Source organism: Saccoglossus kowalevskii, chromosome 19 (genome assembly GCF_978046115.1).
Source record: "Saccoglossus kowalevskii chromosome 19, keSacKowa6.1, whole genome shotgun sequence".
NCBI classification, from domain to species: Eukaryota; Metazoa; Hemichordata; class Enteropneusta; family Harrimaniidae; genus Saccoglossus; species Saccoglossus kowalevskii.
Window position 1 is genome coordinate 23,241,471 of NC_140659.1, and position 26,409 is coordinate 23,267,879.

Genomic DNA, 26,409 nt, shown 5'->3' on the forward strand with positions numbered 1-26,409 from the left:
TATAACCTGTTCCCAGCTGTAGAGGTACTGTTTACATGTCTATAACCTGTCCAGCTGTAGAGGTACTGTTTACATGTCTATAACCTGTCCAGCTGTAGAGGTACTGTTTACATGTCTATAACCTGTCCAACCTACATGTCTATAACCTGTCCAGCTGTAGAGGTGGTGTTTACATGTCTATAACCTGTCCAGCTGTAGAGGTGGTGTTTACATGTCTATAACCTGTCCAGCTGTAGAGGTGGTGTTTACATGTCTAAAATCTGTCCAGCTGTAGAGGTGGTGTTTACATGTCTAAAACCTGTCCAGCTGTAGAGGTACTGTTTACATGTCTATAACCTGTCCAGCTGTAGAGGTGGTGTTTACATGTCTATAACCTGTCCAACTGTAGAGGTGGTGTTTACATGTCTATAACCTATCCAACTGTGGAGGTGGTGTTTGTCTATAACCTGTTCCCAGCTGTAGAGGTACTGTTTACATGTCTATAACCTGTCCAGCTGTAGAGGTGGTGTTTACATGTCCATAACCTGTCCAGCTGTAGAGGTGGTGTTTACATGTCTATAACCTGTCCAGCCTTAGAGGTGGTGTTTGTCTATAACCTGTTCCCAGCTGTAGAGGTACTGTTTACATGTCTATAACCTGTCCAGCTGTAGAGGTACTGTTTACATGTCTATAACCTGTCCAGCTGTAGAGGTACTGTTTACATGTCTATAATCTGTCCAACCTAGAGGTGGTGTTTACATGTCTATAACCTGTCCAGCTGTAGAGGTGGTGTTTACATGTCTATAACCTGTCCAGCTGTAGAGGTGGTGTTTACATGTCTATAACCTGTCCAGCTGTAGAGGTGGTGTTTACATGTCTAAAATCTGTCCAGCTGTAGAGGTGGTGTTTACATGTCTAAAACCTGTCCAGCTGTAGAGGTACTGTTTACATGTCTATAACCTGTCCAGCTGTAGAGGTGGTGTTTACATGTCTATAACCTGTCCAACTGTAGAGGTGGTGTTTACATGTCTATAACCTATCCAACTGTAGAGGTGGTGTTTGTCTATAACCTGTTCCCAGCTGTAGAGGTACTGTTTACATGTCTATAACCTGTCCAGCTGTAGAGGTGGTGTTTACATGTCCATAACCTGTCCAGCTGTAGAGGTGGTGTTTACATGTCTATAACCTGTCCAGCTGTAGAGGTACTGTTTACATGTCTATAACCTGTCCAGCTGTAGAGGTGGTGTTTACATGTCTAAAACCTGTCCAGCTGTAGAGGTGGTGTTTACATGTCTATAACCTGTCCAGCTGTAGAGGTACTGTTTACATGTCTATAACCTGTCCAGCTGTAGAGGTGGTGTTTACATGTCTAAAACCTGTCCAGCTGTAGAGGTGGTGTTTACATGTCTAAAACCTGTCCAGCTGTAGAGGTGGTGTTTACATGTCTATAACCTGTCCAGCTGTAGAGGTACTGTTTACATGTCTATAACCTGTCCAGCTGTAGAGGTGGTGTTTACATGTCTAAAACCTGTCCAGCTGTAGAGGTGGTGTTTACATGTCTATAACCTGTCCAGCTGTAGAGGTACTGTTTACATGTCTATAACCTGTCCAGCTGTAGAGGTACTGTTTACATGTCTATAACCTGTCCAGCTGTAGAGGTGGTGTTTACATGTCTAAAACCTGTCCAGCTGTAGAGGTGGTGTTTACATGTCTATAACCTGTCCAGCTGTAGAGGTACTGTTTACATGTCTATAACCTGTCCAGCTGTAGAGGTGGTGTTTACATGTCTATAACCTGTCCAGCTGTAGAGGTGGTGTTTACATGTCTAAAACCTGTCCAGCTGTAGAGGTGGTCTTTACATGTCTATAACCTGTCCAACTGTAGAGGTGGTGTTTACATGTCTAAAACCTGTCCAGCTGTAGAGGTGGTTTTACATGTCTAAAACCTGTCCAGCTGTAGAGGTGGTGTTTACATGTCTAAAACCTGTCCAGCTGTAGAGGTGGTGTTTACATGTCTATAACCTGTTCCCAGCTGTAGAGGTACTGTTTACATGTCTATAGCCTGTCCAGCTGTAGAGGTGGTGTTTACATGTCCATAACCTGTCCAGCTGTAGAGGTGGTGTTTACATGTCTATAACCTGTCCAGCCTTAGAGGTGGTGTTTGTCTATAACCTGTTCCCAGCTGTAGAGGTACTGTTTACATGTCTATAACCTGTCCAGCTGTAGAGGTACTGTTTACATGTCTATAACCTGTCCAGCTGTAGAGGTACTGTTTACATGTCTATAACCTGTCCAACCTAGAGGTGGTGTTTACATGTCTATAACCTGTCCAGCTGTAGAGGTGGTGTTTACATGTCTATAACCTGTCCAGCTGTAGATGTGGTGTTTACATGTCTATAACCTGTCCAGCTGTAGAGGTGGTGTTTACATGTCTAAAATCTGTCCAGCTGTAGAGGTGGTGTTTACATGTCTAAAACCTGTCCAGCTGTAGAGGTACTGTTTACATGTCTATAACCTGTCCAGCTGTAGAGGTGGTGTTTACATGTCTATAACCTGTCCAACTGTAGAGGTGGTGTTTACATGTCTATAACCTATCCAACTGTAGAGGTGGTGTTTGTCTATAACCTGTTCCCAGCTGTAGAGGTACTGTTTACATGTCTATAACCTGTCCAGCTGTAGAGGTGGTGTTTACATGTCCATAACCTGTCCAGCTGTAGAGGTGGTGTTTACATGTCTATAACCTGTCCAGCTGTAGAGGTACTGTTTACATGTCTATAACCTGTCCAGCTGTAGAGGTGGTGTTTACATGTCTAAAACCTGTCCAGCTGTAGAGGTGGTGTTTACATGTCTATAACCTGTCCAGCTGTAGAGGTACTGTTTACATGTCTATAACCTGTCCAGCTGTAGAGGTGGTGTTTGTCTATAACCTGTTCCCAGCTGTAGAGTTACTGTTTACATGTCTATAACCTGTCCAGCTGTAGAGGTACTGTTTACATGTCTATAACCTGTCCAGCTGTAGAGGTGGTGTTTACATGTCTATAACCTGTCCAGCTGTAGAGGTGGTGTTTACATGTCTAAAACCTGTCCAGCTGTAGAGGTGGTGTTTACATGTCTATAACCTGTCCAACTGTAGAGGTGGTGTTTACATGTCTAAAACCTGTCCAGCTGTAGAGGTGGTGTTTACATGTCTAAAACCTGTCCAGCTGTAGAGGTGGTGTTTACATGTCTAAAACCTGTCCAGCTGTAGAGGTGGTGTTTACATGTCTATAACCTGTCCAGCTGTAGAGGTACTGTTTACATGTCTATAACCTGTCCAGCTGTAGAGGTACTGTTTACATGTCTAAAACCTGTCCAGCTGTAGAGGTGACATTTACATGTCTATAACCTGTCCAGATGTAGAGGTGGTGTTTACATGTCTAAACTAGTGTTCAGCTGTAGAGGTGGTGTTTGTAATATGTATGACGTGTGGAGCAGCGGCCAACTTCATAGAGGTCAAGGGCAGAATTAACTCACCTCCACTTATCATGATACAAAATTGCATGATACAATTTCAACCAGTTGGGTCACTAGCAGAAACCAATAGCTTAAGAATTAAACCCAATATCCATGCTGTCACAAAAGACAGAAATCAGTTAAAAGACACACTGGCAAATATAGCAAGTTATTCAATGGCATAGGAAGAATAAGAGATATAAAGCATGACAAAGAGATTTATGCCAAGCTTAGCATGAAACCAGAAGCAGTACCAATAGCACAGCGACCTAGACCTGTTCCCAGCTGTAGAGGTGGTGTTTACATGTCTATAACCTGTCCAGCTGTAGAGGTGGTGTTTACATGTCTATAACCTGTCCAACTGTAGAGGTGGTGTTTACATGTCTATAACATATCCAACTGCAGAGGTGGTGTTTACATGTCTAAAACCTGTCCAGCTGTAGAGGTGGTGTTTACATGTCTATAACCTGTCCAACTGTAGAGGTGGTGTTTACATGTCTATAACATATCCAACTGTAGAGGTGGTGTTTACATGTCTATAACCTGTCCAACTGTAGAGGTACTGTTTACATGTCTATAACCTGTCCAGCTGTAGAGGTGGTGTTTACATGTCTATAACCTGTCCAGCTGTAGAGGTGGTGTTTACATGTCTATAACCTGTCCAGCTGTAGAGGTGGTGTTTACATGTCTAAAACCTGTCCAGCTGTAGAGGTGGTGTTTACATGTCTATAACCTGTCCAACTGTAGAGGTGGTGTTTACATGTCTATAACCTATCCAACTGTAGAGGTGGTGTTTACATGTCTATAACCTGTCCAACTGTAGAGGTACTGTTTACATGTCTATAACCTGTCCAGCTGTAGAGGTGGTGTTTACATGTCCATAACCTGTCCAGCTGTAGAGGTGGTGTTTACATGTCCATAACCTGTCCAGCTGTAGAGATGATGTTTACATGTCTATAAGCTATCCAGCTGTAGAGGTGGTGTTTACATGTCTATAACCTGTTCCCAGCTGTAGAGGTGATGTTTACATGTCTATAACCTATCCAGCTGTAGATGTCGTGTTTACATGTCTATAAACAGTGTTTGAAATTTGCGAAAATAGTTTACCAGACAACAGTGCAGAGAACTATAAAAACTAGCCTGCCCTACTAAAAATTTACCAGCTCTGTTTATGTTGTCAATATTTTCAATCGTTTTACCACATTTTTTTCAATCAATGTCACTGCAGTGACTTTCATTCAAGTCAGAAATACTTACAATACACTTTCTACTCGTTGACTCAACATTTTTAAAATACAGTGTCAAAACACCAAGCAAAATGATATATCAACTCCAGTTCTGAAAAGGTCAGGTCAACCGAAATTCTCGCATTTTGTGAGTGTTAGAATCATGCTTAGTGTGAAAGTTCGGTAATTCATGCATCGCTCATGGACTATTTTACATATGGTATAGTTTTGACACATGTTATATAATAGAATAGTTACCCATCGCCGGGCACACAGGTGGACAGTAATTTCAAACACTAGTATAACCTGTCCAGTTGCAGAGGTAAATACACGGCATGGTAAATACTATGTCAAATTATAGTAAGCACGTACTGTGTGCGTGGTTCGAACCAACGCTCACATATGGCACATAATCCCCCAGTGAAAGTCATGGTGAGTCAATGTCTTAAGTACCGCAGTGAAATATTTATATGAAACCAGAAATCCATAGTATGAAGAACTATCAGCATACTGTATTTGCTCCATCACTATATGCATATGATTATTTAAAGGGTGGTTCTCGTCACATAGCGGGTGTTCGAATTTCATGTAAAGAAACGATATATTTTACACGCATTGTGTACGTCGCTATGAATCCCATATGGAATATTATGAAAGTGTTTTAATCATAAAATTAAGTAATATTTTAATGCGATCATACGACTTCTAATAGAGTGAGCACCATACCTGGATATGAACGAGCACACAATTATTTAAATACTCAGACGTATTATAATACTGCTATATGATATTACAGTTGAGTTTAGTGTGAATATCAAAATCCCTTATTTATATCCATTATTAATAACAATAAGAAACCTTATAATATAATATAAATACCAAATATTCCAAATCTCCCCGTTATATTTCTCATTTACATAATATACATATTAAACACACAGTCAGCTGGCGTACAAGCGATAATAAAATAAATGCGACTAATTCATCAATATTTACTATAAATACGACATGAAACTAAATAAGAGACAAGTTGAAAAACATCAAAATCAGGAAAAAAAAAACTTTCATAGATATTAGGCCAACTGCTAACAACATTTGACTGATTCATAGTTTTTGTGTGGAAAAATCCCTTGCATACGATCACCTAATTACACAAATAACATAAAACAATTTTCTGGGTAATAAAAAACGAAATTGTCATTCCAACTTAGGAGCCAATCAGCAACGGCCTTACTGGAAATTTAAACACTGAGAGTAATTTATTTACTTATCACTATCAATAAGTCTTGCAAAAGTATATTTTTCACGAATTTGTGGAGAATATTTTTTAAATATCATCCTTAAGTAAAAAAAAAAATATTTCCCTGGGTTTTGCCTATTTTTTATAATATTTTCGCAGGAACCAGAAAGAAAGGCCTGAGTGGCACGTTTTGAATTGATACATGCATATGCCGAGTACTCTCAACTATTTATATAATTGGTTAAAAGTTCTGCCAATAAGAAGTCTTCGTATTTCACTGGTACAGCCTCCAATTTCGTATAATTTGGCATCTCTGAGTAGTCTACCTGTAGCATAGTCATTGATGTAACCATTCCCTCCTGTAATTAATGACAAATTTACAGAAAACCATTAAACCGATAGAAATGTTTGCATTCTGATAATTACAACATGATTATTGCGTTAAGAACCACCCCTTAATTTTTGTATTTTCCCCAAATCTTACAAAGTGTACGACAGTTAATTTACACCTCAAATGTTCTTTTACAATTTTCTGAATAATTGATTATTGACTTTTTTCTATCTTTCAATAACTAATTCTTAGATGCAAATGGTCCCCAAAGAAAGACAGAAGACTTGTTTATGCCCCTAAACGAGTGTTCTATTATTGGGTGTCCTTGCATCCAATGTTCCAAATGTAACCATGGTTACATAGATCAAGAAAACAGCGTACCTGATGACGAAAGAGTATTCTCGGGGGCGGACATCGAGGCATTTTCACCGCATGGCAACACAGTGAAAACAAAGGTCGAAAACTCTCAGAAAATGGTACTTTGGGATGGTTGTTGAGACTCCCCTGAACAGTATAACAAGATTACCCCTGCGTGTGTAACGCATATAAATTTGATTGTTCGGGATTACTTCAAAGTTGAGTTCCTGTTGATTTCTCAAATTTTCACTGGCTCTACGTTCAGTGTTCCATGTTCCTAAGCAGCGCGTGCAGAGCCCATAAAAATACGTGGTACAGTGGTGCACGTCTTAGCAACGTGGAACGTCTTGTGACGTAGCTCCACCTTGAGGATAGAACACTTTTTTTGGGGTCAAAACAAGACTTGTGACTCTCTCACTCTCAACAAGAAGTCAACATCCATTTGAGGTTAAATTGTGAACCCATATACCAATAAGACCAGGTGATTAATTACTCATGAAAATATTTCATTCAGACAAATAAAACGTAAATGAGAACATAAAGTATGTATGCAATTAAAATCGCTGCTTTTAGGTTTTATGTTTAACAGTATTCAAGGAATTACATTTAGCTTGGAGCACTACATGTAAAAGATGGTCGAAGACTTACCAAGACACTGTATTGCATCTAAAGCGACCTGCGTTGCATTCTCAGCAGCGTACAGAGCAACGGCTGCACAATCTCTTGAAGTGATATGACCAGCATCACAGGCCCTAGCCACACCATATACATAGGACCTGCATGCACTGAGACGAGTGTACATGTCAGCCATCTTGCCTTGCATTAACTGAAATATAAATATGTTACTTTTTTATTCTTATGCTAAATGAGACACATAGACAAACAGACAGATATTTTATTTGACACAAAGTTTTGTATGATTGAAAAAAAAATGGTACAACAAATCTATGGTTAAGAAAACAAACCAAAAAATTCTTAAACTGAACTAAACCTTATGTATCCATAATAAATTTTGAAAAATTCAGAGCAATATATTAACTATGTTATAGATATACAAATGTAAACCACAAGGGAATTGGCTCTAGCTATTGGTAACGATAAAATCAGTAAACAGTCAACACTGCAGCTAGTCAATCCTGTTAACAGAAAACCTACATAGTTTACTGTTTGAATACTATATATATTTTCACCACCAGACTTTCTTGCCAAATTTATCCGCACTTTTTTCTAATATTCTTTAATATTTCTAAAAATGAACCATAAGTTTGGAGCCATTAGACAAAATTTCAGTCAATTTTAAGTTTTTTATCAAAAAATGTGGCTATTTTTCTGAAGAAAAGTATAAACAGGATTATTTTGAGAATTTTTGATGAATTAGTTGAAAATTATACATTTGGGGTAGCCTCATAGAAATACAGACATGTCGAATAACGAAACAATATGCAACCTGTATACAATTTTTTTCCAACAACGACTCCACTAAAATACAGCGGTAAGAAAATGTCCGACTGAAACAGAAACGCATAACAAAACAGGAATTGACCTGAACGCGAGCAGAAGTAAAACAAACACTGATTGGTCAATGCCGACCATGTGATGACGTAGATTGACCCAAATTAACATAATTTATTCATTACACTTGAATATAACAATATTAATGATAGCGATAGCGATAATTAATTCTGGCTAAAATAAAGTATTTCACAGTAAGATATAACACTAATTGTACATAGGAACACAATAAGAATGTCACTAGCAAATTAATGGTAACAACAACGGTATCAGCAGAATTTGAGTTTAAAAACATCAAAATAAGAGAACAATTGTGTAAATTCAGACTCGGCAATCACTGTCTCAAAAGCAAAGTGGGAACACTGGGATATAACATTTCTTTATTGTGTTTAAATAGCAAATAAAAATGTTTTTATATAAGATAGCAACTTGAAGACCAAACACAATAAGCCCAGTCTATATAAAATTAAAACAAAATTAAATTAAATTTAATATCCTTCTTTGTTATGGCAAAATTTCTCCTGAAATACTTAACCTTTTACCTTTTTTTTTTGTTTTGTAGCTTTATAGTTTCTAGTTATTTTATACTAATGTACGTTTCTGTGTCAGTGTTGTGTCATTAAAATATTAATACAAATTAATATATCACACATTGGCAGACAGATTAGTTAGCATCCTTAACGTAATTGCTATATTTATGCAAATTAGTCATTTTTGATGTCATACCTGGTAAGTTCCAATTGGTTTTCCAAATGCTGTTCTATTATGTACATATGGAATGGCGATATCAAGCGCTGCCTGCATGACACTGCAATACACAATCAGAATGCTGAAATCTACTAAATTCCATTATAACTACGATCATGATAACCAGACTACTTTCTTTGAGTTACAGTACGTCCTCCTTGACAATTGAATTTCTGTTATATTTCACCCCCACCAATGGAAAAATTGACTACTTGATAAATATAGCATGTAAATTTTCCAAACACATAAATGACAGTTATGTGTTTTATCTACATATGCTGTATCAACAGATAGTTGTCACTTTGGTGAAATCATCCTACCCTAAAGGTCCTGCTGCTAGGAAAAGTCTTTCCATATCTAATCCACTCATACAGAGACTTACCCTAAAGGTCCAGCTGCTAGGAAAAGTCTTTCCATATCTAATCCACTCATACAGAGACTTACCCTAAAGATCCTGCTGCTAGGAAAAGTCTTTCCATATCTAATCCACTCATACAGAGACTTACCCTAAAGATCCTGCTGCTAGGAAAAGTCTTTCCATATCTAATCCACTCATACAGAGACTTACCCTAAAGATCCTGCTGCTAGGAAAAGTCTTTCCATATCTAATCCACTCATACAGAGACTTATCCTAAAGATCCTGCTGCTAGGAAAAGTCTTTCCATATCTAATCCACTCATACAGAGACTTACCCTAAAGATTCTGCTGCTAGGAAAAGTCTTTCCATATCTAATCCACTCATACAGAGACTTACCCTAAAGATCCTGCTGCTAGGAAAAGTCTTTCCATATCTAATCCACTCATACAGAGACTTACCCTAAAGATCCTGCTGCTAGGAAAAGTCTTTCCATATCTAATCCACTCATACAGAGACTTACCCTAAAGATCCTGCTGCTAGGAAAAGTCTTTCCATATCTAATCCACTCATACAGAGACTTACCCTAAAGATCCTGCTGCTAGGAAAAGTCTTTCCATATCTAATCCACTCATACAGAGACTTACCCTAAAGGTCCTGCTGCTAGGAAAAGTCTTTCCATATCTAGACCACTCATTAAAACATATACACCTTTATTATAACCACCAAGCATATTCTCAACTGAAAAACAAAAAATAAAATATAAATTAAGATAATGGTATTAGTATGTGTGGCCATTTTGAGTCAAATTGTTAAACCACTGCATGTGCATATGTCCCACATAAAGTACTAAGCACATGCAAAGAATGAACGGAATTGGTCCAAGGGATTCTGAAATATGACTCCGGATGGACGGACACACAGACAGTCGAAGACCGAATAACAATGAATATTAATTTATATAATAATGTGTAATAATGTATATTGATTTCTAATCTTCAAAGTTAGAATAAGGAGTCTTCAAGCACAATGATCAAAATGTATCAGTTATATCAAATTTTTTTCATAAAATTTTTCTTGTAAAAACCAAGTAAAATTGTTTTCTTTGTCCAAAAAATTTTGAGCGAAGAATTCATTTTTTAAAAAAAAACATTGATACTCATCTCAAACATCCCAACAGAAACTTTTGAGAAGACATCATCAGCAGTGAATATTTAATGACTAGGAAGGCATCTTGAAAGACACACTGACAACTCTTGGCCCAAGGTCTTGCAGTTTGCAACTGGTCACTGGTGGTTAGGCTCAGAAAAAACAAATTCTGGTCATTTTATGCATGTCACAGCATTGTTTTGATTTTTTTTCCAGAAATATAGAAGGACAAATACAAATTTCATAATAAAAAGTGATAATTTAATGTTAAAATAAAAAACAAAACAAAAACAGCACACTGACAAATTGACCTTACATAACCATTGCGTACATTATTAGTCCTAATCAATCTTTCTACTTACCAGGCACTTTGCAATTTTCAAAGATTAATTCACCAGTAGGTGACCCTCTCATGCCTAATTTGTCAAGTTTGGGACCAGTACTGAATCCAGGAAAATCCTGCAAGAAATATATCACTATATTGTATTGCTTAAACAATGGAAACAAATTAAAAAACTTGAGATGCTGAAGTGTTTGTGTCATGGACATTAAGTCACATAGTTCAGTTAAAATTAGTTAAAATTTGAGTTAATAAATTTGAATGTTAAACAAAACAACAAATCTGTGTTGTCCATTACTTAATGTTCTGTTACCTGTTAAATAAATAAAGATCGAGTTACAATTTAGGTGTGATTTCACAAAAGTGTGCATGGTTTCTAAAATATGGGCGCACAATGTTCATAACTAACTTTCTTAACAACTAACTTTCTTTTTGTAGTAGTAGTTATCACAACTTATCTTTATCGTTATTAACTGATAGAAACATTGCATTTCTAAGGATGCAATAAAGTTATTATTATTATTATTATTATTATTATTACTATTATTATTAACTGGATGTCTGTAACTCTAACAATTGAGAATCTCCAAAAACTTACTCATACACACATTGAATTTCATTGTATATGATGTTTCAGTATAATAGACCATTTTCCGTTCACTGCGAGAATCACACGTTATGCGTGAAATGAAACGTAAAAACAGGACAAACAAAGGTCATAGCGTCGTAGTGGCGTCAAACATCGCGTGGGATTCGACAAACGCGAAAGTATTTTGGGGGACATTCCCATGCTTAATCATGTGCTGTCAACATTTGATGATAGGCAATTTCGATTTAGTGAGGGTATTCGGAAGCAATATTCCTCTGTTGAAGATCGGCCGGTCGATGTGAGCTACGAAATAAAGAAATTCAAGTTGAAAATCAAATCGTTCGATTTTTACAGCAGACGTTCGACGCGCGTCTTTCATACATCTCGCAAGATCTCGCAATTGTACGGAAAATCACCTATTTGAAAATGAAGAACTTGAGAGAGATAACAGGATGCATGTGGTTCTGATCGAATGAGAATAATTGGCAGAATATAGTACTGTAAAATGACTAATTTTCACTGGGTTTAAATTTCGCCGATTTACCACCATATCAGACATATTCAGTGGGTTTTAATTTAGCGCATTTTCCAGTCAGTAAAACCCAGTAAATAATTAATCGTTTTACAGTAATATAATATAAAACATATGCACTCATGAAAAGGCAAGTGTAAGTTTTTGGTTCAGCTCTTTTAAAAATGCACCACACCACTCAGAATGTTGTAGCATGTACTATTACTCATACACGCACTCAGGTTACCCATAACTGTAATTTACAATGTAGACTCAATATCAAATGAGAGGTTGCTGATTGGATGATTTCCAGATCATTTCAAAATTCATCTACACTTAGTAACGTCAAATTCACAATTGCTGTGTTTGGTAAAATGTCAACCAACATTTTGAGTTTAAAATTTATAAACTGATTGTAAACCGCATATAATAATAATAACCTTTATTATAACTGTAAAGAAGTTACAATTCTTCTTTTTTTTGGTTTGTAAATAATAATTTAAAAGTAATTTTTTTTTTTTAATATATGGTTAATTAACCTGAAATGAATGAAAATGAGAAAATTGTATTTCAGAAATTACAAATCTTGGATAAAATCACCCACAACTTTAATTCTCATCACTTACCCTTTCAACAATAAATGTGGAAATGCCGTGTTGTGGTTGACCAGATAAATCAGTTTTAGCATAGACAACAAAAACATCAGCAATAGGGCCATTAGTAATCCAGAACTTACTGCCATTAAGTACATAGTAATCACCTGAAATGATTATACCAGCAAGTTCATGAAGGGTGTTTTATATTCCACGGTATGCACCATCTTATTCTAATAAACCATGTTGGAAGAAAACAGTGTTTATTTAAAGCGCGGCAGTCGTCGCGCTGCGCATGTTCGACATTTGTGTTGATAAACATTGATTTTCCCACAATCCAATGCACTCTTCAAATGGAAATCATAAGTATGAGGTTTGAACTGGGCGCGACTTGCACTGATCACCGCCGGTGACTCCTTCGATACCTTCCAATCACATGGAAATTACCGAAAATAAAGCTTGGAAATGTGTCAATTCGTACTCGTTGATCTGCACAACGGTCAAAGTCGCCATCTTTGTTTATATGAAACCCATATATCATGCACATGCGCAGCACGATGACTACCGCGCTTTAAGGTAGTTTGCTACAATAACAAAATTGATCACAATAAATCATTAAAAAATTGTTGAATGTGTAATAATTCACATCTACACAAGAAACTCATATTTAAGTTTTCATGAAGGGAAAAACGATGTGTTTTAAAAAAAAAAACGTGCAAAAAACCAGCCATTTTGGAATGTCCTTTCCACAGGAATCCCTGTAAAAACATTATTCCATGGAAAACTTAAACTAATATTCAAAATTTTTCATGATGCGAATATATAGCACACAATACAATTTGAAGGTCACCGAACACAATTTTGAGATATGATGGAATGTTTTCGCCATGGAAACCAATTGTAAACTACTCAAAACATGTAATTTTGATCAATTTGGAAATTGAAAATGAAATGAAAATTTACTGTCCCTAAAACCATCAGGCTAAGTTTAGGTTTGATTTTAGTGTTTATTTTTCACTTGATACTAACCTTGTTTTTCTGCCTGTAGTTTCATACTGACTACATCTGAACCCGCATCAACTTCACTCATAGCAAGCCCTCCTATAAGGTCTCCCGCAATTAACTGTAATAAACAAAGTTAAACCTGCATAAGAATGACAATTTGAATAACAATCATTGGATGACAAATATTTATTGTGCCACAAGAAAATTGTTGACAACAATATATAATAATAACTTTATTACACAACTAAATTATCACAGGATTTAGTAAGGTAAAGAGAAAAACAAGACAAGAATAAACAAATGTAATAAACATGAACAAACAATACAACAACTTAAAAGATAAAGACTAACAAAATATAAAAATAAAAACTTCACTATTTTGGCAACTTTTAAATAGGGGATTTATAGATAGTATCTTTAAGGTATAGTGAAAGGGCTTTTGCATATTATAATGCACAATGACAGAATCAAGCCTTACTGCTTTGCAAACTTGTTATTACTGGCATGGTAGTTTTTATAGTATGTATTATTTATTGTTAGATTATATGTACCAATTAATGAGTTAACAAGAAAGCCACCAGAAATGGTTGATCCCTCGGCATCTTTATTACAAGCACTATTTAATAGTGTTCCAGATATGATAGTTGTACATTTTTAGTAAGCCCACATGACTATATATGGTCATTAGATATATATCTGATCTACTGTGCAATGTTTTTAAATAAAGCACTGTGAATGTCTCTATTTGCAATAGTGCTCCAGATATGATATTTATGCATTTCTAATGAGGTCACATGACCATATATGGTTATTAAAAAGTTGATCAGATAGTGTGCAATGTCTTAAATAAAGCACTGTGAATTTCTATTTGAAATAGTGCTCCATATGATATTTATGCATTTCTAATGAGATCACATGACCATATATGGTTATTAAAAAGTTTATCAGATAGTGTGCAATGTCTTAAATAAAGCAATGTGAATGTCTATTTGCAACTACATTTATGCATTTCTAATGAGGTCACATGACCATATACGGTTATTAAAAAGTTGATCAGATAGTTTTTAATGTCTTAAATAAAGCACTATGAATGTCTATTTGAAATAGTGCTCCATATATGATATTTATGCATTTCTAATGAGGTCACATGACCATATATGGTTTCTTAAAAAGTTGATCAGATAGTGTGCAATGTCTTAAATAAAGCACTGTGAATGTCTATTTGAAATAGTGCTCCATATATGATATTTATGCATTTCTAATGAGGTCACATGACCATATATGGTTTCTTAAAAAGTTGATCAGATAGTGTGCAATGTCTTAAATAAAGCACTGTGAATGTCTACATGTATTTGAAATAGTGCTCCATATATGATATTTATGCATTTCTAATGAGGTCACATGACCATATACGGTTATTAAAAAGTTGATCAGATAGTGTGCAATGTCTTAAATAAAGCACTGTGAATGTCTCTATTTGCAATAGTGCTCCAGATATGATATTTATGCATTTCTAATGAGGTCACATGACCATATTCGGTTATAGTACTTTGTGAAACTGAACAAAATCTTTTTATTACCGGGTACTCTCCATTGAAGATGGTTATTTGGAATATATAATTTAAGGTGTAAACATTTTGTGCAATTGTATGTATTTTTCTATGTTAATTTTGAACCAATTGAACATAATTTTTCAGTGTTTTTCTTGATTCAAATTGAAAAAAAAATATGGAAAAATTATGTGAGTTTTGACTAAAGTTTTGTACTCATTTATTCCATCTTGCACATTTAACTAATTTGGGACTGGTGAAGAACATAATTCTGGCAAATGACAGATACTTGGGAATGGTAATATTCAAAACCTCGGCCAATTAAAGGCTTTTGGGGATGGTAATACAGTGACCTCTCACTAAGTCACGCCTCAATATGTCACGATATTAGTTAAGTCACAGGTAGTTGTGTTTTGCCTACAGTTTTGAAGAACCTGTAAAAGAATTAAATAATGTTTCATTGCATCATGTATTTAATTGGCTGTTAACGGCAATTAAGGGTGTCGGCCACCAAGGTGTCCAGTCACGACTTTACATACATCTTGGTCGGTCGCCCTTTGATGCAGCTCTATAAAATGAGTTGAATCCATCACTCTGATTTCTAGTTCTCAACTGAGCAGCATGTCTAACCGAAAGCTATGTAGTCTGTCTGTACGTAAAAAACTTGCAGCGATTGACTGTGTCAAGAAAGGTGAAACCAAATCCAGAGTTACATGTGATCTAGCAGTTGGAAATTACCTGACAATGATGGCATCGATAAAGCTGTGGTGTGATGGTGTTTCCATAAAGAAAACCTATCATAAACAAACCCTTTTTCAATGCATGAACCTCCCTTTCACAAGGCCTCTCATTAAGTTGCAGCCTCCGTTAAGTCATAGTTTTTGCTTGGATCCCGACTTAGCAATGGGGTAGCTGTATTTGATATTATCCAAAATATATTTACTACTTTTCTGCTTATCGTAATGAATTAACAAGTAATAAAAATAAATTTATATAATTAAGTATTCAACTCACTTTTGGTAAATATTTTTTCTTCTGCGCGTCATTGCCGTGTCTTACAATCTGATTTATACATAGGATGGTATGGGCTCCATAACTCAGACCAATTCCTGCTGAGGCTCTTGCTATCTCCTCACCAACAATTACTGTTTCCATAGCACCCATTCCAGTACCTCCATATTCAACTACAAGGTAAATTCAAAGACTCAATAAACGGCGCCCTATACATAATATTGACTGATATAAGTTTGTGATAAGCATAGTGGGATGAAATAGGATAATAATATTACCAACAATATTAACCTCTGATGTCCTACCACTTTGTATTATAATATATTAACCTTAGAAGTCCTACAGAAAAAAAAATTGTCAATGAATTCAACACTTACCAGGCGCAGTAATACCATTTAGACCAAGGTGTCCACATTTCTTAACAAAATCCTTGCAAAGAAATGCAAATTAATTAAGTTAATATTGATTTGAATTATTAGTTTTTTATTTAATAAGTATAAACAGTACAGTCTGGGTATAACTAAACTTCTAAGCAAGCTATCAACTGGCTTTGCCTTTTCATAATGACTTAATTATCATTACCATAAATAATTTCAACTCATTCTTTTGTATTATTTACCCATGTTACTAATATAAGACATATTTACTGTAGAATACTTTATTTTCGCTTGGAATTGATTTTCGCTATTTTCGCTGAAGGAATGATTCAGTGAAAATAAAATCCAGCGAATATACATTTCTTCCTAGTTTTTACATTCAACTCATCAAAAATCAGTGAAAACAAAATCGCCTACAAAACACCCAAAAAGTCTATTCAGCGAAAATTATTTCTAGCTAAAATAAAATATTTTACAGTAAGCACAATATAAATATGTTTCAGTTTTTGAAGTAAGCCTTCTCAAAAAATTTGAAAGTAGATTTGTTTGAAACGTGCAGACAAATTTGTTGGAATAACCTAGTAAATAAACATCTGCTGTAGGCACCTTTTTAGTGTTGCATTATGGGATATACGAATATACGAGGGAGGGGGTGTTAATCTGATCCTGTGTGCTGGTTACATTATGGTGCGAGCATAATGATATTTAAATAAATTTAAGCTGGTTTAAATTTGGCTTTGGTTTTAAGCCTTTCAAACAAGGTTACTTTTAACTTGTCAACATTTACTTAAACAATAATGATTGAACGACCCGCCAACCCATAATGGGCGAAAGCTCACTTTGTGCGACATATATGTACAAGGTGTGAGTTGAGTACATGTATGGAGCACAAAGTGTGCTTAATTTTATTATGTGTTGACAAGGAGTTCATTATTGTTATTATTTTGTAGGATTGTCAGTACTAGTCGATTTGCCGCCACAAAAAAGTGAAAAATTTGGAGAAAAATCCACAGTGAACGGAACAGTTTAATTTACAGTCCGTGAATTTGAATAATTTAAAATGTTGTTCTGACAAATTAAGAAAGTTTTAATTTATCAAATATTAGTTGTATTTAAATCAATTACATTGCGAGTGGACAAGTGAATGATATGAGTGGAGTAGAGTAGCATTGTAGTGAATGCCCGAGGGAAAAACACATGGTATCTGCTACACCATTTTGGTGTTTGCCGTAGCATTGCACTACACTACGCTGCGGATCGACTGTGTCTAGGAGTGCCTACCCAGGGTACAGGTTTACCCCATCTCACAAGTGTTTTCAAACCATCAAAGTAGATGTTAATGGCAACTGTACTGTCTGTTTAATAGTTATTTTATAATTCTACGGGAGGCCAGTGATACTTATACTGATGATCACTATGAAGCCAAACTAAACTTACAGCGTAGTGAGTGAACGAACATGGGTAAACAAATTAGTGGGAGTTAGCCATCCTAGAAAGGGAAACAAGACTTATTTCAATCTGACTGTATAAATTGAAAAAAACACCTGAGAAAACAGATACTTTCATTTGTCTATGCAAAATGTGCCCCAGACATATACCGAGAAGTCAACACTGAGGAAATAAAAGTCACATCAGTTTTTTGGTGATTTTGTTTCGAAAATAGTACTACTCACTACAAAAACAAAACAAATTCATCTCTCTGTACTCGCGCTCTGTAAACATACTCCCACTTCACATTTGCTTGGATAAATCACCCGTGGTTAACCTTAGTTCACTGACACCATTGGGTGACCCAGTCAGAGGCCACAACAGCGGTACCAGTCTCAGAATCTAGAAGCGCGCATTGTAGATAGAATGCTGCGATTGAGCACGCTTTAGCGTACAGAGATGACGAGGTACTCACAAAATTGTCTTATTTCGATATTGAAATCTGTTGTTATTGGCAATGAACCATTTTAGTATTAAATACTTGTTATCTAACAATTTTTTTAACAGTTTCTTTTTATTCTTTTTTTAAAACAACATTACATTCATATACATGGTATGGGGCCTGGATGCTCAATAATGGGATACATTATCGCGAATAATCTGTTGCAATGATGTCATAAAATCCACTTGTATTGACAATGGTATAATTTAAATAATACTGTATTTATCCAGGTAAGAGCACATGACTGGGCAAACGCCCACCCCCTAATTTTGATACAATAAAGAAATTGAGGTCATGTCCTGGCATACGCCAAGGGGGGGGGGGGTCCGTCTCTGCACTTATGAAAAAAAATAACAAAAACCTATTTCTCGTTTGTTGAATTAACAGTCAAATTCCTTTCAGTCTGTTGTAATTCTGATAAAAATTCTTGAAAAATAATTTTCAATTGTGTAAAACTGGGTGTGAATGTGAAATAGCTTGACAGCAAAATAGGTAATTCCGCATTCTGCATTTAGGACAGCACGTTCGCCGTCAACAAAAATGTATATTAAAACAGAAGCGATAGTTCTCTTTTTGAAATATGTTGTGGCCCTGAAAAAGGCCGTTGGTTTGTGTTTCTTTAGAAACGATTGAAGCAAATCTGATATATACCGGTATATGGAGAGCTGCGAAGTGTCACACTCGTTCGGCTTTACCGTCGTCGACAATGAAACCAAAGTTGCAATAATGTAGCAACCCGTACCTGGGTGAGTGGTTGAAATCACGTTATATTGGCTTTATAAAATATTTGGTAGCAGCTTGCGAATCCATAACTGGGGCCAGCAATTTTGCAATGTCACGCCGAAGACTTCCAACTGTTTTTACCATCTTTCATCACAGCTATTGCATTTCTGTCATGAAAATTATTCTTCTGTCGTTTCAAACCCACCCACCCACGATATCCATATAGTGAGACATTCCAACCGCCGGAATTTGCTGAATAATAACTTTGACCGTGATTGATGAGCGTTTAGTTTGATAAAAAGGCAATGTTCTACTCTCTGTCGCAGTTTGATCTGCGTGTTGTAAATTTTCGTGGATGTTTGTGTTTTTTTGCAGGGGATGTTCGAGCATAGGCCCACCCCTATTTTTTTTCATTTTCCCATATTCAGGACCCTGGGCTCTTACCCAGATAAATACGGTATATAACAATATATATTTATACTATTCTGTCTACTGGATTCAATGGAAAGAAAATGTGCAGAAATTCTAAATTTAGTATAAGCTATTCTATGATTTTCATTGATATACGATTATCTAAATAATGCTCAAATTCAAAATTTTCTTTAGAACATCTGTAAAAATTGAGCTTACAATTGTTCAACAACAAAAAATTATGGTTTTACCACTTTATATGGTACAAACATTTGAGCTTATCTTTAAAAAATGTTTTCCTGGTGTTTAAATAATTTTTGTGGGGTAATGACATGTTGTTAAAGCACTGCAATCACCATGCTATGCCTGCTCAATTTTGTGCAAATAAACAGTATACTATGTTGTATCAATCAACCTCCAAAGACTTTTAAAGATTCACTTTTAATGCTTACCCTGAATCCAACAAATTCATCGGTGGAATCAATTTCTGAAGCATAGGGAGCCAATTCTGTTTGTACAAAACGAAATACAGTCTCACGTAACTGAAAATAGATAAATAAAAAATTATTTTTGAAGGAAGAAAAAAAGAAAGAAGAAGGAAAGAAAGAATTTCACAAAATCACAAGTTCCAGAAAGATCTCTCAGAGCTTAATAGAATTAATTAAATGTTAGCAATGTTGAAAAAGTTAAATACATGTATGTAGAGGCTTTTGAAAAATACCTTGTCTCTGAAAAACAGTAATCATATAATGTATTGTCAATATACCAATTTTAATTAAAGCTGGCACATTAAAAAACATCCACGTATTAGAGTTAACGATTTTATTACCAAAAAGGCCACCAGTCAGCCATATTTCATCAGATCAAAAAACACAATTAGTGCATACATGTATGTATCTTATGAAATAAAGTCTGTGTACAAATTTGAACATAATTCATCATTTCATTCCTTTATACTCCTAATTTTACACCCAAAATGGCATCCAGTCAGCCATATTTGATTAAATCAAAAACAAAATGGACATGCATATATAACGTACTGACTTTCTACCAAAAAATCAGCCTTAGCATGTCCCAGTAAAGGCTTCAGATGGACAAACAAAACCCAAATATAGTCTTTGTTGTCAATAAAAGTATTAGTACTAAGCGTATTTCTACTGGTATGGACACGCAGGTTATTCTGGTTGGCTGAATTGAGTGTAATTTATTTTAGTATCTGACTCTCGCATGTTTTCATTATTGAAATGTGACAGTATATTTAGAAGCCTACCGATATATCAGATATTTGGGAAACTTAAATGTGACTAACTTGTTTCTGTTCATCATTTAAACCAAATATTGCATCGTCGATATCAACAAATGTACCGGAGGAGGAAGAAGCAGTGGACTGGAAAAAAAACAGAAATATAATCTAACAACGTGAGTCTGCATTTATTGTGTTATACAGTAATAATAAAGGGTGTAGTAGAGTCTTCCCGGAAATAAAATACATATTAATTATATTCCCAGAAGAGAAAACCGTTTCAACAAAAGTAATGTACCTCTTTTTCAACCTATATATTTTATGAAAGCCCAGACTTTACCTAAATAAAAATCAATGATATATCAGGCGTAACCCTCAGTTAGTCACGTTAGGGGGCATCTCCAGTTAAGCCTAATCTCACAACAAATTTACTTTCTGGATTAAAATTACAATGGATAACAAAACATAGATAAACATTGTAAACAACATAAATAATAGTGTCCCATGATTCTTTTGTGCAATCCCTGGGCTTGTAAGGTTCCCCTTTAAGTAAATAAATCCATTATTGAGATTTTGAATCAGTATTGTGAAGAAATTAAAAGGGCTATTTTGTGCAATTTTTCTGGTTTGTTGAACAGGTCTAAGTTTGTGTTTTAGTTTGACTAGAATGTGGTATATGTTTTTACATTCGGGCAGTAAAATCTCTCGAATGCGTAAATTTATAAAAGAATCCTGAAGACTTATTGATCATTTATACCGCATCTACAATCACTGAAAAAAGTGAAGAAATCTGTTGAGTGTCCACGGAGTAGTATTATATTGATTGATTATGTTTGCGCTAATACTGAATTACTTGAAAAATGGCCAAAATGTACAACGAACAACAAATCGATTATAGTTGTGGTAATATCTGACGCTGATAAAGCTGTAAACACCTTATTTTATGGTTCTATGTTATAGGTAATACAAAGCTATAATTTCTTCTTGTAGTGTAGTTGGTGATTCCAATGGTCAGCAATCGATGTTTGAACCGAATCAAACTGTTTTCAGGCCTTAATTAGCTAACGTAGAACGACACAGCTACATTATACAAACACGATTAATGTAATCTCAGTCAGATCGCCAAAGCCTCATTAACATATCATTTACATATTTATACTTTGAACTTTGTGACGGTTGAGGTCGCCATATTGCAGTTGCGGTAAATTGTTCGTCGTTGAAGTGCGTTCTTTACTTATACAATTGCTACACTCATCAGCGAAAGGTTAAGGATTTAAAACATTTTTCAAAAAGGTAAGCACCATAGTTTTATTGTGGGTAGTTTTAATTGGCAATTATGATCAAAATTTTGCGATATTGTAAACTTTTCAGTATGAATGACATTATTCACGACGCTCTGCATCTGCGTAATGAAAGTTTCGTCTGAGTGTTTCGCATATATGTTGATACCGTTAGAAGGTGGCAACATAAAATATAAATGTTATTTTGACTCTGTACGTGTTTTTGTGAATGTCCAATAATCAAATCTCGTTTTACGGCTGGTGTAAAATGCCTCTTTTTCTGCGGTCTTTGCGGGGTTTTCCGGGGTCAAGCATGAAGTGACCTCATTATAATATTTGGCGGGTTTGTCAGATCTAGGTCGCCACATTGCCGGCGTTGCAGTGTCTTCATTTCGCACAACATTACATTAAAGGGAATTTTGAAATACTAGTATGGTGCAGATAAGGAATTTTATCACAGTTGAAAAAAAAAATAGTGTGCACATGTCAGTTGTGTAACACAACTGTTAATGTTATGGTATGAATACATGTTAACCACAGAATTGTGTCCCCTCAAAAACTTATTCATTTAATTAGGTATACAGTTGTAGAGAACATTGACCTTGCCTATCCATTTGTCATTCTCCCTAATAATACTTGTAATTTAAACCTAAATTCTAATTATTTTCTCTTTTTTTCTTATCTTTCAGAAATCAAGTGCCAGAAGTGGAAATGGAGAATCTTTATTTTATTTGCTTTGGACTGCTATCAGGATTATCTTTTAATGTTATTTTTTTATTTGTGTACCCAATGAAAGCACAATGTTATCGACTTCTCTCAGTTCATACAATAAACTACCTGTTCGTCACAGTGAATTGTATGGTGTGTGGTTTGATATTATTTGGACTATGTTCCTCTTGTTTTTGCCCTTTCTAATATTTGTTTTGCTTCTTGTTTTAATTGTCTTTCTGTTTTCCTTTATGAGTTGTGTTAAACTGGTTGTTAAAATGCTGCATATGTATTTCTTTCCTTGCGATTATTTTGTTTGTCAAAACATGTATCATGATGAGATGCTTCATCATAGGAGGTTGATGTTGAAATTGTTTGGTAATGGTTCAACAGATGAAAAACGTGGATGGGTTGTTGACCCATATATCATGTATGTTGTCTGTTTGGTTACTCTGTTTGTTGTCTTTGGATCATCATATATCCCTGTTAAATATGGCTGGTTGATTGAAGAAATTGTTGTTCTATTCTGTTGTCTACATCACTTGTACTTTACAATGCCTATTGTAAAAATGGATTATTACAACCTTGATTTCTGTTGGTTATTTAATTCTTTCAACATTTGTCTGCCTGTGGCGGTTTTACGTCAAAAAACAAACTTCATGCATACAGAAATAAAGAAGGAAAAGTATGGACCACCAACACATCTAATCAGTAGTTTGCATGCAAAAGATGCAGGAAAAGCACATGTTGATGCTGTTGTAAACAAAGTAATGACAAAACCTATTACTGATGTAATAAAGCACACTGCAAGAAAACAAAATATTGATGTAAACAAAGTGATACCAACAAAAGTTGTAGTGTGCTGCATTGTTTTGATGTTTGGTTGTGTAATATTATTCGTGGGTCATCCTACCCATTTGTTTGTAAGTGCTGGGAACAGACAGGTTCTTGTTAAAAACACACCCGTATTCCCCAGTGCCAAATATGTCAAAAATAGGTTACAGGAATCTGGTGTTAATGATGGGTCAACACTAATTGCTGATGGTCAGTGACTGCAAGACTCTGATTTGATCTCAGCAGAGTATCAGAACTTGCAATTATTATTCCATGGCAAAGGTGGAGCACATGGCCAGAAAAGTAAATGTCATCCACATACAAATTGCACATCTTGCAAGCACTGTGGTAGGACAGGTGAATCACGATACAATCATGCAATTGATTGGGCCAGTGATCTCAAAATGTTTTTAATAGATAATTACAACATTATTATACAACAAATATACGTTTATGAACTCTGCCAAAAAACCTAATTAATAAGCACGGAATTGCAACAAAATCTATTCAGCACATGTATTTATAATATATCAGCTGCGTGCCAAAATTGTCGGGACAGATTCACATCAATAACACAAAACCTCCCTTGTGTGCTGAAAATATTAATAAGCTGCAGATTGGTAATCTGTAAATTGAAAACAGCCAATCCCAAATATTGTTTGATCCCAGTTTTTTGTGTGCTCCCCCTAAAAAATACACTGCTAACACAGATTTGGTAACTTTTCAATTTTTATTATTTATCATTGTTGTACATTTCATGAATGATGTTCTAATCAATATGAAAGTCTTGCCCGTGACCACAATCCCATGAGAATCTGATATTTATACCATTTTACAACATATGTGGAATACTCCCAATTTTTGTGTAAATGTAAAATAAAGTGTGCTGGGAATAATCATTTCTTTCAAGCCATATGACAAGTAAATGTGTTTCACTCGTATATTATACTATAAAGAATGTCCTTTAAAATCTTTTTAAAAATTACAATACAAATTGTTCCTGGCTGTAAATAAAATAGAAATGAATTTTGACATCTAAACACACTGAAATATTCCAAGCAAGAAGTTCAAAAGAAAACTGTCTGAACATAAATACGAATGCAGTTGTAATTTCAGTGCTTTCTGACAGTCAACAAACAATATTAGATCGATATTTTACACAAAAATGTTAGGTTAAATAAATAATACCTCTGACTGTACGTCTTGTATGGCGTTCTATCCTCTATTTGTCCGGGGGTTCTTTCAATTGACCCACGGAAGGTACCGTTAGTACCTTCCATGATTGACCTTATGTATGTGACCTCAAATCCACTTCCGGGTCAGCAAACTGTTCTCAGGTGCGTTTTAATTTAATCCTAGTGTTTCGCACACAGAAAATAATAAAATATTATTTTACTTTTGATGATAATCACACTAGTTATGTACTTGTAAATTTTGAACTGTGTCCGACGTATTGATCACGTCTTCACAGATGATTGAATTACGGCTTCTGTTGTGACCTTTACGTAGGTCTAGAAAAACAGCTTCGCTAGTTGTAATTTCTCTTACCATGTCTAAAAAGTTATAGCCATTTGAAACAAAAAGGTTCAGTTAAGGTTGTCATGTAAAGAGAAAATTTCTGTTTTTGTTCATTTTTCATAAAATAGCACACAGAAAAACATCCTCGCAGATGTCATTTTATCGCAGTTTAAATAGTAACGGACGCGCGCAGAAAGTATTTTCATATGCAAATGAGGCTTTGGCGATCTGACTGATCTATGTTTGCTTGCATGGTGTGGCGATGTCTTCGCTGTCAATATCCTCAGTCCCAGTAAGCTCACTGCCTGACTCATAATACGACCTTCATTGTCATGCTATCTTTACTCATTCATATTATTTTTTTCTCGCAGGTTCTCTTTTTCTCTTCATATTCGTTTCTGCTAGTCAATCCGTTGTGAGGTGTGAGCTATGGTACGCGTGCATGTGTATTGTTTTCGATTGGTTCTTATGCAAATTAGAGTCAATGTTGTGTTTTCAGCTAATCCGCTGTTTATCTCTGTTGTGATAAATTCTTCAGTGTTCAGTTTTCTATGACGTGACCATTTTCAGACCAAAAAAATGTGATTTTAGATGTCTTTGAGGGAGAATTTTGACAAAACAATCCCGTCCTGGAAATAGTAAGTATTTATTTTTATGAAAAAGTAAAATTAAGTATTTTACTTCCGAGCAACCTCTACTACATCCTTTGTAAATGACATTGAATTTGATACAAAATTATAAATATCGAGGGTATGCAATCAAAATAATTTGAAATACTGCAAGGTATCATAAGAAATCTCGGTCACGGCACGGCACTCTATTGGGACTTCGAAAAGAGGAGATTTACCTTTACACTCTTCGCAGTGTCTACTGTATTAGCGGTCGTATACCTTCGATGACATATTATCCTGGTGGAAACCGCCTTAGGCAGACAAACTCGGCTTAGAAACGGCGTTGTACGCCAAAAGGCCCGTAGACTGCCTCCAAACGCCGGTACCGACGCCATGATTGTTACGCCAATGCCGGTAGGATAGTACACACTTTCGTTTTTACTATTTCGAAATTCGACTATGGGGGCGCTGCAATTGAGAAGTCATTGTATCTCCTCCACCTGTTGAGCGCTTGACGACGAGTTGACAGGGACTCGACGACTTATTTATGGCGGTTGGGACAAAAACAACCCTAGCTACTATAAATACTATCGCCACCGCTTTAGAACATGGACGCCCTGGAAATACAGTGACATTCACGGTGTATATACATCCAACACTCAAAATACAGTTACATTAAAACAATATTTTCTGACTTCAGTAAGTCCTAAAACCCAAAATACAGTCAAGTTGCACTCAACATCGTTCAGTTAAAGTTACCAAAACGCGAAAGTCGGACTGACCACTGG

At 35.6% G+C, this 26,409-nt stretch overlaps 1 protein-coding gene and 1 long non-coding RNA gene across 2 annotated transcripts; one reads left to right on the forward strand and one right to left on the reverse strand.

The window, feature by feature from the left end:
- Window positions 1-5,444: 5,444 nt before the first annotated feature.
- LOC100377222 (isovaleryl-CoA dehydrogenase, mitochondrial-like) lies at window positions 5,445-26,024 on the reverse strand. The gene is made up of 12 exons (XM_085494093.1): window positions 25,858-26,024; window positions 20,737-20,814; window positions 19,880-19,969; window positions 16,364-16,415; window positions 15,990-16,159; window positions 13,450-13,543; window positions 12,454-12,587; window positions 10,750-10,846; window positions 9,886-9,979; window positions 8,863-8,944; window positions 7,273-7,450; window positions 5,445-6,295 (listed from the first exon to the last, which is right to left on the reverse strand). The coding sequence occupies exons 1-12, from the start codon at window positions 26,014-26,016 to the stop codon at window positions 6,162-6,164; spliced, it is 1,362 nt and encodes a 453-aa protein (XP_085350219.1). The 5' UTR covers window positions 26,017-26,024; the 3' UTR covers window positions 5,445-6,161.
- Window positions 21,829-22,804, forward strand: LOC146730907 (uncharacterized). Its single transcript, XR_014927494.1, has 2 exons — window positions 21,829-21,963; window positions 22,640-22,804. It is a non-coding gene; the product is annotated as an uncharacterized LOC146730907 (long non-coding RNA).
- Window positions 26,025-26,409: the final 385 nt, after the last annotated feature.

Excerpts from the sequence above, each read along its gene's own strand:
- LOC100377222 (XM_085494093.1), bottom strand. The coding sequence starts at position 26,016 with ATGGCGTCGGTACCGGCGTTTGGAGGCAGTCTACGGGCCTTTTGGCGT. Across the intron at positions 16,416-19,879 it reads ATGAATTTGTTGGATTCAGG|GATTTTGTTAAGAAATGTGG; the intron begins GTAAGCATTAAA and ends TTTCTTTGCAAG. Across the intron at positions 6,296-7,272 it reads AGATGCAATACAGTGTCTTG|GAGGGAATGGTTACATCAAT; the intron begins GTAAGTCTTCGA and ends CATTAATTACAG.